A 13,812-nucleotide genomic window follows, 5' to 3' on the forward strand; every position below is an offset into this window, starting at 1 on the left:
TTTTCTCGCTGCTCCTGCGCGTCTCAACGTGAAAATCAATCAGATTCACGTGGAACGGCCTGTAATCCGAGTGATGGATGTATTTACACCGCGGATGAGGTTTAAACCCCGCCTTCTCGGTGGTGGTTGTCAGGTCCGATCCGTTGAGGTCGAGAAACTGAGCGCCAACCGATACATTTTCTGAAGCCATCATTTCAGTCTGTACACAGCGCAAGTCACTGATTGGTAATAGAAACAATCGATTTGAGCTTCCTAGTCTATCGTTGTACAAAGAACCAACGACATCTCAAGTTATTAGCGATTTCCCAAAATCGGACATAAAACCAACAAACTGAACAGTCAAACTGAGTCAAGTGCGCGTTGACGCTGAGAGACTAGGATTCGATGTACAGCAGTTCTCGATTTGACACCCGAATGTGAAGACTATAAGCCTGCAATTTCAGTGTAGCGAACCTCTACCCATATATTACATTCAGATATTGGATATAGCTAGATCTGAATCGACAGTGAAAAAAACCATGCGCATATATCTTGCGTTCGGTAGATCAATATCTGCGAAATAACACTTGGTAAATGCACTAAATAGGTGTCAATATAGAATGTACAGTGTGTATCTCCTGCCCGACCCGGTTGGACTTCACGAGTCCGGACTGGACCACGTTAAAGACAGAGCCGACCGCACTTCACAAACTCTTTCTAGATGTTTGACCAAACGTGTACATCATACATTGATTTTCTTGGTGAAGTTGTGGCTTATCATACTATCGCAAAGCAGTCACTCGTATTTGCCGATATTTTTTCACTAGGTGGCGTTGAACTAGAAGTGGGCATGTTGTCCCTAGCCCACTTTAGTTCCACTCTGTAGTTATTCAATTGGCCACGGGATGGACTAATTCAGGTTATTTCAAAGTTCAAAAACTCTTTACTACAAGCGGAAAACTCTAAAGAAATAGCTTGAGAATTTAATGATAATCCGCTGGCAGCTGAAATTGATTCGATCCTTGAAAAGAAATGATTAGATTTGTGATAATCTTTAGCGGTAGAGAACAACAGGACTGATCTTTGATTACTCAAATTGTTTACGAGCATCAGAATCTTTGGGCTACGGGGAACCATTCAGGTTCAGTATCAATGATCGGGCGTCTTGTCGAAGCTTCATTTCAGTTTTTTAAATCATATTTTCTCTTCGTAATCGAAATCATCGCTTTCAGTTGATTTCGAAAGCGACGCCTCGAAGCGCAATAAATGACGAAATTACAAGACGCTACGATCATTTTGACTATATTTTGGATCTGGTTTATTATTGTTGATACTGAGCCTTTACCAAGTTTTCCGTTGAGAGTAAGAATTAGATTTCGGATCGATGCTCTGAGAGAAAATACTTTTTTCAGTAAATAGAAACATGAAATGAGAACTAACGTCAGAGTTAAACTACGGTCACTGCTGCTGCTGCTGCTGCTGTTGCTGTTAGAAGTTTGATTATTTGTAGACATGGTTTTTCTCGCTGCTCCTGCGCGTCTCAACGTGAAAATCAATCGAATAGTTATCAGAACCACTATCACTGTCGGGATTATAGTAAATAAAGGAGCGCGAACAAACATTTCATAATATTTCAAATGTATGGTTTTGGTAAAGGCAGTCATCCTCTGAGTCCATCTCTCGTGTCCAGTGCACGGATTACGGGAACGACTAGTATAATACTTGAAATGACTCCTGGAATGATCACAAACTGATAAGGCAACGCAGAAAGTAAGGTAGATGAAACATTTCTTCATGCTTATTATTCTAACAGCTTTTAAAGACCAACAAACTGCGATATATCTGTCTATAGCTATCAACATTGTTATCAGATCACTGATATCTGAAAACAAAAATTGAATGTTTTGCGTGTATGAATATGTACGCTTCATGACGTGGTTTATTTCAGCAGTCATGTCCAGTAACAGCGTGTGACTATAGAGCCGATACTGAAAGTCGAATACGACATAAGACAAACAAGTGAACGTGTCCGCAACAGCCAAACATCTCAAATAGAATATACTGGTGTTGTTTGAACGTTCATTACTGAGAATGATGAAAGACAGTAAATTTGTACCGAAACCGAAGACGGAAATGCTGAAAACGACGTAAGTCGTAATCTGTAGATACAGATTCACGTGAAATGGTTTGTAATCGGCGTGATGGATGTATTTACACCGCGAATGAGGTTTAAACCCTGCCTTCTCAGTGCTGGTTGTCAGGTCTGATCCGTTGAGGTCGAGAAACTGAGCGCCAACCGATACATATTCTGAAGCCATCATTTCAGTATGTACACAAACAGTCTAACAGTCACTGATTGGTAATAGAAACAATTGGTTGTAACTTCCTAATTTATCGTTGTACTAAGAACCAGCAACATCTTAATTTATTAGCAATTTTCAAGCTGCAAGAATTGTGTACGATATAAACGGACGTAAAACAACCAAACTGAAATGAGCCAAAAGTGCGCTAACGCTAAGAGACTAGAAGTCGAAATAAGCAGTTCTCGAGTTGACGCCCGACAGCGAAGAACATTAACCTGCAATTTCAGTGTAGCGAAATTCTACCCATATATTACATTCGGATATTGGATATAGCTAGATCTGAATCGACAGTGAAAAAAATCATGCGCATATATCTTGCGGTAGATTAATATCTGCGAAATATAAAGTAAAATATGCTTGTAAATGCACAAAGTAGGTTTCAACTTTGAATGTGCAGTATATATTTTCTGCCTTGATCCGGTTGGACGTTGTGTCCCAAAATGAACCAAGACAGTGTCTACTGTATTTCACAAGCCTTTACTCTGTATCTGAAACCGACTTGAGGTAGAACTCTATCAATCTCAACTCAAGCGGGTCAGAGGGTTTAGGGACAGAGTCTACTGTATTTAGCAAACTCTTACTCAGTATTTGACATCAACTCGGGGTAGAATTTTACCAGTCTCAACTTTACAGCAATAACAGAGATGACTGGTGACTGATAGAGTACAGATAATAGGCTATTAGGGGTCAATGATACGATTGCTGCTTCTAAGCTTACTAGCGAGCATAACTTTGTCAAAATCAAATTGTTTGATTAGAAACCCCCAAGACTAAATATTTTTCTGTATGGTAATAGACATTGCAAAATGTAAGTATTTCGAAAATGGCTCATCGATTCGAGTTGAAACATCAGACTTTATCTTAGTTTATTTATCTTAATGTGGGTTTATAAACTTCATTGACATTAGACACTTGTCTATGGAAACCAAAATTTGAAAAACGGTTGATAATTAGACTATTGGGATCAAGAAAATATATTACGTTTTTTTTAATTTGAAAAAATCGTGAAATACTGTGACGACGTCAACTCAAATGACTAATGATATACAAACCGATTTTTCTCTACGAAATTAGGTCCTTTACACGAGAGTTCGGTAGAAAAACGTACACTTCAATATTAAGAGTAAATCGATGGTTCTTTTGCTTTTTAGCTATCGTTGTATTGCGAGGGTGGTCAGCGCCTTTACGTAATAGATAGCTCAGACGAAGCATGGATAACGTTTAAAACTTTTAAAAAGTGGAAATTCATTCGTATCAAGCATGTTGAGAAATGATCGTAAATTTTCATATCTTATTACCGGGAATTTCGTATTAACATAATCGCACTAAGCAAACTTTTTCTTTATAGGAAAATGCTATAAGAAAAGCCGTGAATTCTTAAATGCGTCGTATTAGCGAGGATTTCGTTGTTTAGCCGAGCCGTACTGACGAGGTTCCATTGAATCTATCACATTTAATCTTCATAATTTAAAACATCGCTTTCAGTTGATTTCGAAAGCGACGCCTCGAAACGCAATAAATGACGAAATTACAAGACGCTACGATCATTCTGATTATATTTTGAATTTGGTTCATAATTGTTGATAACGATCCTTTTCCAAGTTTTCCGTTGAGAGTGAGAATTAGATTGTGGATCGATGATCTGAGATCAAAAGCTTTCTTCATCAAAAATAAACATGAAATGAGAATTAACGTCAGAGTTAAACTACGGTCACTGCTGCTGCTGCTGCTGTTGGAGGTTTGATTATTTGGAGACATGGTTTTTCTCGCTGCTCCTGCGCGTCTCAACGTGAAAATCAATCGAATAGTTATTAGAACCACTATCACCGTCGGTAGTGTAGTTATAACTAGAGCGCGGGCAAACACTTCATAATATTTCAAATATGCGTTTTTAGCAAATGGAGTCAACCTCCGAGCCCATCTCTCGTGTCCGGTGCACGGATTGATAGATTGACTTGTATAATATTTGAAGTAATTTCTCATCTGATCGCAAACTGAAATGATCAAAACAGAATTGATGCAGATATAACTTCTCTTCATACCAATAATTATGAAACTTTTCAGAGGCCAACAAACGACGATATATCTGTCTATAGCTATTAACAATGTTATCAGATCACTGATATTTGAAAATGAAAGTCGGGTGAATTGAGTATATGAATACATGCGCTTCATAGCATGGTTTATTTCAGCAGTCATGTCCAGTAACAGCGTGTGACTGTAGAGCCGATACTGAAAGTCGAATACAATATAAGACAAACAAATAAACATGTCCGCAACAGCCAAACATCTCAAATAGAATATACTGGTGTTGATTGGACGTTCTTTACTGAGAATGATAAAAGACAGTAAATTTGTACCGAAACCCCAGATGGCTATGCTGAAAATGACGTAAGTCGTGATCTGTAGATAAAGATTCACGTGAAACGGTTTGTAATCGGCGTGATGGATGTATTTACACCGCGGATGAGGTTTAAACCCCGCCTTCTCAGTGGTGGTTGTTGTCAGGTCTGATCCGTTTAGGTCGAGTAACTGAGCGCCAACCGATATATTTTCTGTAGCCTGCATTTCAGTCGGCACTCCGAACACTCACTGCTTGTAGATGGAGACAAAATCGGTTTAAACTTCCATGTCTATCGTTGTACAAAGATCCAGCAATATCTCAAGTTATTAGCGATTTTCCTGTTTGTAATCGGCGTGATGGATGTATTTACACCGCGGATGAGGTCTAAATCCTGCCTCGCCAGTGGTGATTGTCAGGTCAGTTCCGTTGAGGCCGAGAAACCGAGCGCCAGCAACTGATATATTTGCAGCGGCCATCCATGCAAACTTCAAGCACAACGAAACTGCTTGAAATTGAAATCGCGCAGTTCTGGAGTTGAACGTCGTTCAATCATATCATTAGATTCCGAGACCAGTAAATAAATATCTTAACCCGAATCGATAAAGAAAAAAGCCACGCGTATAGATTTTGCTGCGGAATAAAATCCCCCAGGATCTTTGTAAACTAAAGGGATCAATACAAAAAGCAGTATTCATCCATGAAATGTTTCATATTTTGTTTGCTCCGAACAAGACACAGAATCTTATGCATTTCTGTCATCAGTTTTCTTACCGATTATACAGTAGAATTTTAGCGAGTTTGAATTTTTCAACGCTGGACTTTACCGCAGTAAGAGACAGAGTATTTCACAAACTCTTATTCAGTATTCGATACCAACTCGGGATAGAAATTTACCAGTAACTTTTCCTAGACAAAGTCTGCTGAAACTGTTATACCAAGTCGACATGTCCAAATACTGCATACCTAAGTAATTAACCGAGTAAGTAATTATAATAATTACTTTTTTGATGTAATCAAATCATTTAACCTCAACATGTTATCATCCTCCCGTATTCTCTAACAATTCAGCGTTTTGACTCCGAGAGTTTGGCAATCATTTTTTTTTCTAAATACTTTACGAACCTGCTGTATTCTGTTGGCTTCCTGGGCCGCTTTGACGGCCGCTTCGGCCGCCTCGGTCGCGCTCGTCTCTGTCTCCGCCGAGAATTTCAACGCCTGCGCCAATTCAGCGCTGATCTTGGCCACCTCGGCGTGCAGTTTACTAGCTTCGGCCCGCAGTTGTTTCTCCTCCAAATCCAAGAACGGGTCGACTGAAAAATCAAAACAGCAGTTAATAATTTACAGGTGAAACGTGCAGTCAGCACCGAAATGGTATTCGGTCTTTCGATGGTATCAATGCGTGTATCAATTTATTCGACGCGGAGTCCGTGGATGATCACTTTTTGAAAGTGTGCTGATATTCAGTTCATCTTATTGTAACATTGTACAAGGTCCAGTATACGACTATCATTCGACACAGTAATATAGTGGCAATACATAGAGAAATAACGGTGAATAATTCAATAATTCAGGGGCATAAACCATGGAGGTTTAAAGGCTTCTTTCAGGAATCGCAAAATTAGACCAGATTTTTTTGAGGAGGCGAAAAGGGTTATCAGTTTATATTGACTAGGTCTTAAAAAAATTGCGTTAAGCACTGGTGATCTTACAGTTGTATATTCTTGACAATCAAATAAAAAGTGCACGGTATCATTTCCAGTTACATTTTGGTTGCATTTTTTAACAATATTTCTAGTTTTTACGTATCGGATTGTAACTACATGATATATAAATTATAGAAGAAATTTATATACTGGACGATGGAATAAACATACACTAATATTGTATAAGATAAAGGCAAATTAATACCAGTTTCTACGAAAGCGTCCTGGGGACATATCTAATATAAAGAATCGAGGTTAATTCCAAGTTTGTAACTCGGAATAAGCTATAGTTTTCTCAGTTAAATGTGATTTTTTTAAGGTTTATTCCGAGTTTGTAACTCGGAATTAACTCCAACCTCCAAAATTACATTGAATAGATATGTCCCCATACAGGACGCTTCCGTAAGTTTCAATCGTTTGTTAACTACATTTGAAGATGTGTAACCATGGTGTGCGCGTAGTTCATCTACGTTCACAGCCCTGAATGTTGCATCGTTGCAAATTTGAGCAATGAATTGGAAACATAACTGAAAACTAAAGATTCACATGGTTTAGGTGAATTGAAACTATCGCGGATGATGCGCTGAACACTCGTGAAGTGTCAACGATCAGTTTTCGAAAGTGTGCTGATAAACTGTCTGGAGTTCGTAGTTCATTTTCAATTAAATATGTCTCAGGCTAAGCACTGAACACATGTGACGTGTCGACGATCAGTTTTTGAAAGTGTGCTGATAAAATGTCTAATGTCTGGTGCTTGTTGTTCAATTTCAATCAAAACTGTCTCAGGTGAAGTACTAAGCATAATATGAGAAGTGTGGACGATCGATTTCTGAAAGTGCGCTGAAAAACATGCATTATGTCTAGTATTTGTAGTTCATTTTCAATTAGAAATATTTCGTGTGAATTACTGAACACATGTGATGTACCTATATATTCAATGTAATCTCGTTGCGACGAACTTCTTTATGGACCACAAAGTTATCGTTATAACCGATAGTTCGTTATAACCGATAGTTCGTTACATCTATCATGAAATAACTTCATAGTAATTATTATCCAATAGGGTGGCCACTGGAAATCAGGGAAAGTCAGGGAATTTTGTAAATCTGCAAAATATTAGGGACATTTTGGTGAGATTGCTAGATCACTCGTAACATTTAGAACAGTTTTCTTCGTGTATTTAACTTCATCGATTGACCAGTTCTTAGCAGGTCCAGTCGTGGAAAACGATTTAAAATTTAGGGAAATTTTTAACAATAGACGGAAATCAAATATAAGGGAACGCATCGAAAACCGTCCCATTTGGAACGAATGCTTGGATGCGATTAGTTTAAATATGCGAGATGTGAACTTTTTCATTTACGTCGTCACTTTAAAATTGTTCCGCCACGAATTGACGCGTCTGATATTCGGGATTCGTTACATAGCATCAGCCACTCGCCATTAGGCCTAGTTTCAAAGTGATAGGTACGAACTCATTAACACGCCTTAACAAATGTTGGTTCTTTAGCCAATACAGCTTTTGGGTTTAGTTTAGTTTAGTTTAGTTTATTCTATATCGAAATAGATCGCATTCCATATGAATATGTATTTCATATATACCAAACCGCCATTGCCAGAGTTGAGGATGACCTATATGCTATTAAGAGCTATATCAATCAGTTAAGAATACCGAATACTTCGATTTCTTAAAACTTTATCCCCAGGGGCCAGTTACATAGTCATGGCTTAGACTTAAGGCCAGTTTAAGACCAACTTACTTCTATAGCTTATCTAACAACTTAAGACCAGTCTTAAGATTTAATACCACTTTTGGACCTAAGTCACGACTGTGCAACTGGCCCCAGTACTGTTTCGATCCCGGCAGGTGTGGCGGGTTCGGGATCGGTACGAAACTCTAATCATATCAAAATTTCAATTAGATCGTTAATGCTTATTTCGAGTAATGTTCGTGTTACAACGTTATTCTCGAGCTTCGTAATGAAATCGCCATCTTTCAACTGTGATTTTTCGATTGCTGACACGGGAAGATGTACCTTTTATCATCAGTTATAGATGAATCCAATTATTCGGGCGTCATTTTAACTATACGTTAGAACGCTTTCATAAGCGAAAGACCCGTTAGTCCGGTCTCAGTAAAAAACCTAAATTATGTCTCGTACGATGGATGCCTAGTTAACTATAGCATATCGTTTACTATAGGTTCGTGTCCAGTGATATGATAAAGCTTTTCATTCTATAGTCAATTTTTTTAAAATCAAAACCACATTGGATACCATTATCAACTTTACTGCATTGGAGTCTGATCGTATACTATAAGCTAGCATTTCTCTTTTGGAAAACTAATCGTGACTTTTGCCATATCAAATGGCTGTATTGTATATACATAATATCAGAGCTTTATTTACAAAAAAAAAATGATAACAATTTGCCATGCAAATTATAAACAGTGGATGTACATTCAGAATATGAAATTTTATCACATCAATTGCGGGGGCCCGATGTAGCGAACTACTTGTTACTTGGTTCGCCAGATACTGTCTTTTACCTCATTCACGCTCAGGCATACAACGTTTGGATAAAATGTTTGGAAAATGGTACGATCATAGATAAGATAAACAGGAATTAATCGTAAATATTGGTTCAAGATTCTTAAAATTTGCCTTTATGTAGATAATTCGTTTGAGAAGATCTTAGATCTTTTCTTTACAAATTATGCATAACACAGGAGAGTTAACGCGGCATTAAACATTGTAAACCTGCCAGGGAATCGAATTAGAATCAAGTAGAAAATCAAGTAGAAAATAAAGAAAAACTCACAAAAACTATTTTATCTTATATATTACTGTAGTTAAGTCCACTACATATAAACCTCATTGTCCACTACATTGAAACCCCATTAATCAGCAGGTTGTACACTATACATTTTTTTTAAATATATTTTAACAATCGAGATTTTAGGTTCCTAAACCTGGAACAAAGTTCCCGTAATTACGAAAGTTATAATTATTATAGAGAAGTAACTTTATCAAATTCTGATGCTTGATAGAGTGTAAAACATATTTGCAGAGTGTAAGCGCATTTAAGGAGAGAATCCCACAATGATAATAAAAAGTCCGAAAATGAAACTTTCGAGATAGTAGTTTATTACAACGTTTCGACTATATCCTAATAGTCATCTTCAGGAATAATTATTCCATTATTCCTGAAGATGACTATTAGGATATAGTCGAAACGTTGTAATAAACTACTATCTCGAAGTTTCATTTTCGGACGTTTTATTATCATTGTGGGATTCTCTCCTCATCGCGTCAACACGTATATAGTGTTCTACGAATCGTAATCGTGAGTAAGCGCATTTATTTTCCAACCTCCAATAAAAACCACGAGAAATAGTATTATACACTACAATGGCTACTATTTTGGCTCTAGAGTTGACTCAGGAGCTGGACCTCGATCAGTTTAGGTTTTATACCGATATCATCTCAAATCCAATCGGGTTTGAATCACTTAAGGAATTCTGCACGTCACCACAATACGAACCTCGTGCTAATTTTTGCACGGACTATTTCTGAGTTCGTCAGTTCAGTTCAATGTAGTTACCATTTCTGATGATGTGTTTTTCATTTAGTGAAGCACTATGAGTTTCATTTATGAATATATCACATACAAAATTAACCACTTTACCCAATATTCTATTCAGGTGCATTTGATTCTTAGATTTCATGTTTCGATTTCTAGTTTCTGCGTCTCATATCTGTCCAGTTATAAACACTTATTTAAGTTGGATTGGTGTGCTATGTATTGCTTACTGGGTGGATATACGAAGTCTATGCACATTCGCACCATTTAGTTTAGTTTAGTTTAGTTTTAGTTTATTGCTCCAAAAAAGATATACAATTTTTCCGAGCATAACAAAATAGTATGAATAGTATAAATATAAAAGCTGGCAAATTTATACATATTAATAGCCCTAGCTATAACAACCGTGTAGCAGTCGTAATGTATTTAGATAGACTGTAATACAGGTTTTCATTACTGAGCAATTGCTTGAATTTATATTGATTTGCGCCAATTCTATATCTGTTAGGTATATACAAAATTCTAAAAGCGTTGAAAAATTCGCACTTCAGTATGAAATGATATTCGTCCCCAATAGTATTCTCGTTACATTTATTACAAACTCGTTCGTTCCGTGGTTTGTTTTCATATCTACCAGTCTCTATTGGTAATTTATGGTTGGAACATCTAAATCTACATAGTGAGATTCTTAAACTTCGTGGTAGTGATGAAAGATATTTTTCTTGTCCCCAATCAGTTTTAAATATTCTATACGTATCTAATTTAGAGGATAGTACCATCGATCCATGCCATGTCTGTTTAAATTGATCTTCTAATCTAAGTTTTACGAGTTCCCCAAGGTAGGGAATATTCGGAAATGTTTGTTCCAACCATATATTACCAAGACCACAATTCTGTAAGATTGATTCGATACAGGATATCCATTTACTTTGCGAACCATTTAAATGACTATTATAAAGAATGCGGTACATTTTACCAGAGTATGTCTCTTCATGCAGGATCAAGTGTCCCCAAAATTTTACCATACGAACTTTGATACGAATTTCAAATGGAAACCTTCCTGTCTCACCGTATATCATCAAATTTGGTGTTGACCTCTTGAGGCTTAGCAGATATTTACAAAATGTTAAATGAATTTTTTCAATAACATCAAAATTTCCAAAGCCCCACACCTCACAACCAAATGTTAAAATCGATCCAACCATTGCGTCAAAGACTTGGAAAGCAGTATCAAAGTCAAGAGAAAAATGTTGAACTTTCTTAAGAACAAATATAAGCGCCTTCTTTGCGTGTTCACAAATCAGCTTTTTACATTTTGCAAAGTTTCCTGTATAATTAAAAAGCACACCTAAATATTTAAATTCAGATACAGTTTCGATTAATACTCCATCGATATTAAATACGGGTTGTCTAATAGACTTCCTTTTTTCGAATACAATGGCTTTAGTTTTACTAATATTGATTACTAATTTCCACCTTTTACAATAAGCGACCAACATATCGAGGTTTTTCTGAAGTGCACTTGCACTATCGGCCAATAAGATCGTATCATCTGCGTACAGCAGAACTAGTAGCTGAACCCATAGATCTTCGTTTTCGAAGGGAGATGAAATCCCTTGACAACCACTTTCAATTAATGAAGCCTCAAGGTCATTGACAAATATAGAAAAAAGCACTGGCGATAAATTTTCCCCTTGTCTCAATCCTATGTTACTAAGAAAACAACCTGAGGATTGACCCTGCACATGAACCATGGATTTGATATGTTTATACATATTATGAATTACGTTTAGGATATTTCCGGTGATACCTGTTGAGATAAGTTTGTGCCACAGTGCCTTTCGCCATATTGTATCAAATGCCTTTTGGTAGTCAATAAAAATACAATAGAGCTTTCGCTTCTTACTAAAAAGGGTGTCAATTACTGAGTGAAGGGTGAAAATGTGATCCAAAATGCTATGATTTTTTCGAAATCCGGCTTGATTTCTATTCAGGAGTTCATTTGATTCAAGAAATTCATGGAGACGATCGTTTAATATACTTGTGAATAACTTACTAATACAACTCAGTAATGTGATTCCCCGATAATTGTCCGGATCACGTGGCTCGCCTTTGTTCTTAAAAATAGGTGTAACTTTACCAATTGTCCAGTTCTCAGGGATAATCCCAGTTTCCAGGACCTTATTAAAGAGATTGACTAAAGTGGGCATTATTATATCTTCAGAGGTTTTAAGGAATTCGTTCAGTATCTCGTCACATCCAGGTGCCTTGTTATTCTTAAGTTTCTTAGTAACCTCTTAGTAGATAGTAACTTAGTCTTTTAGTAACCTGAAATGATATCTTCTGGAATAGTGTGTGCTGAATATTGACTAGAAATTAGAAAGCTCTGTTGCTCGCCCGTCGTTCTATAACATAAGAAGCTTTTAGTACATCGAAAATATTGAAAGCGTTTAGAATAAATATCGTTTACCAGTAGAATAATGGTGACCAATCATACGACCACTTTAATGTACGGTTTGACAATTGTGGATATCAAGTTTGTGCATCGAAAGCAATACCCGACGACATTTATTACGTTGTCGGCTATCAACATGGTCCTAGTCACCGTGTTTGGTTTAGTCGGTAATGGCCTCATAGTAGCACTCATGTTGACGCCCAAATTCTGCAAGCAACTGTTCGGGAATTTCTTTCTCATTCTTGCTGTATCGGATAGTGGTATGATAGTTTATTATCTGTTAATGTGTCTGAATGCAGTTTACTATCGCATAACTCGATCGATTTTGATAAATGTTCATCGCGATGATTTTACTTGCATTGTGCTTTTAGTTATGTACGCTGTTTTCATATCATTAAGTCCAATTGTGCTTTGTTTGATATCGTTGGAAAGAGCTTGTATCGTGCGATTCCCGTTTCTGGGACCTCGATTCTGGAATTCAAATGCTGCCAAACTGGTTTCGCTGGTATCAATGTGTGCACCGCTCTATATTGTTACAGCCGAGGCTAAAGGTGTAGTGTATATCGAAGGAATTGGCTGCGTTCACACAACGGATAGAACTTTAATCAAAGCCCTACAAATAACATGTATTTTATTCATACCAAGCTCAGTAATAATATTCTCAACTGCGCTTATAGTTCTGACACTCGCAAAAAATCAGCGTTTGCAGACAAATCGCTCGACGTCTTCACCGGTGTCCGTAATGGTTGTATGTACGTGCCTTGTGTTCCTACTGATAGGTTTCCCAAACAACATAATTTGGATTCGGACTTGGGTTAATCCGAAAGTTTCCCAATCGCAGTTAGCCTTTCAAATTACGGACATGATCTACCGTTGGAACTTTGCGGTGAATTTTTACGTCTATGTTTTAACGGGAAGAGAAATTCGCGTCGCTTTACGGCGTTATCTTACTTGCGGACGCTTGCTTAAGACTTAGATGTATTGATTTTATTCTAGAATGCAAACTAACGCAAAAACCAATTCGTGCGTAGCTTATTGGTAATTTGTGGTAGCGAATTTGTGAAATAATCAGCACAAAAAACATACTCTGAAATAGTAATTCCTTAGTAATTCCATTGAAAAATCTCTGACATAACTTACTTGTATCCAATGATCTTCAATGTCCCTACAAATGTGAGAAAATTTCATGAACTACGTACACTTTTGCTATTGGTTATCATTAGTGCATCGAGACTGAATGGCAGAAAAATACAGGTAATAAAGAGTGATATCGATCATCGCAAAACTTAATAATTACACAAGAAGTGGCCAGGTTGCATTTTACACGAAGAAGTTTTCTTGGACCTTGCCTCGGCAGCCACCATAGCAGCATTGTACGATACTGAA

At 37.2% G+C, this 13,812-nt stretch overlaps 2 protein-coding genes across 2 annotated transcripts in view; both read right to left on the minus strand.

Annotated features, from left to right (window-relative positions):
• Positions 1-6,462, minus strand: part of LOC141914229 (death domain-containing protein 1-like) — a 46,473-nt gene extending 40,011 nt beyond the window's left edge. The window contains exons 1-2 of the mRNA XM_074805495.1: positions 6,450-6,462; positions 5,809-5,996 (exon numbers count right to left, since the gene is read on the minus strand). Coding sequence (XP_074661596.1) covers positions 5,809-5,996; positions 6,450-6,462 — 201 coding nt within the window. The remainder of the gene's footprint in view (positions 1-5,808; positions 5,997-6,449) is intronic.
• Positions 6,463-10,366: 3,904 nt separating this feature from the next.
• On the minus strand, positions 10,367-11,746 carry LOC141914230 (uncharacterized). The gene has a single exon (XM_074805497.1). It carries the CDS (start codon positions 11,744-11,746, stop codon positions 10,367-10,369), a length of 1,380 nt encoding a protein of 459 aa, XP_074661598.1.
• Positions 11,747-13,812: the final 2,066 nt, after the last annotated feature.

The sequence above is a fragment of the Tubulanus polymorphus genome, chromosome 12 (genome assembly GCF_964204645.1).
Source record: "Tubulanus polymorphus chromosome 12, tnTubPoly1.2, whole genome shotgun sequence".
NCBI lineage: Eukaryota > Metazoa > Nemertea > Palaeonemertea > Tubulaniformes > Tubulanidae > Tubulanus > Tubulanus polymorphus.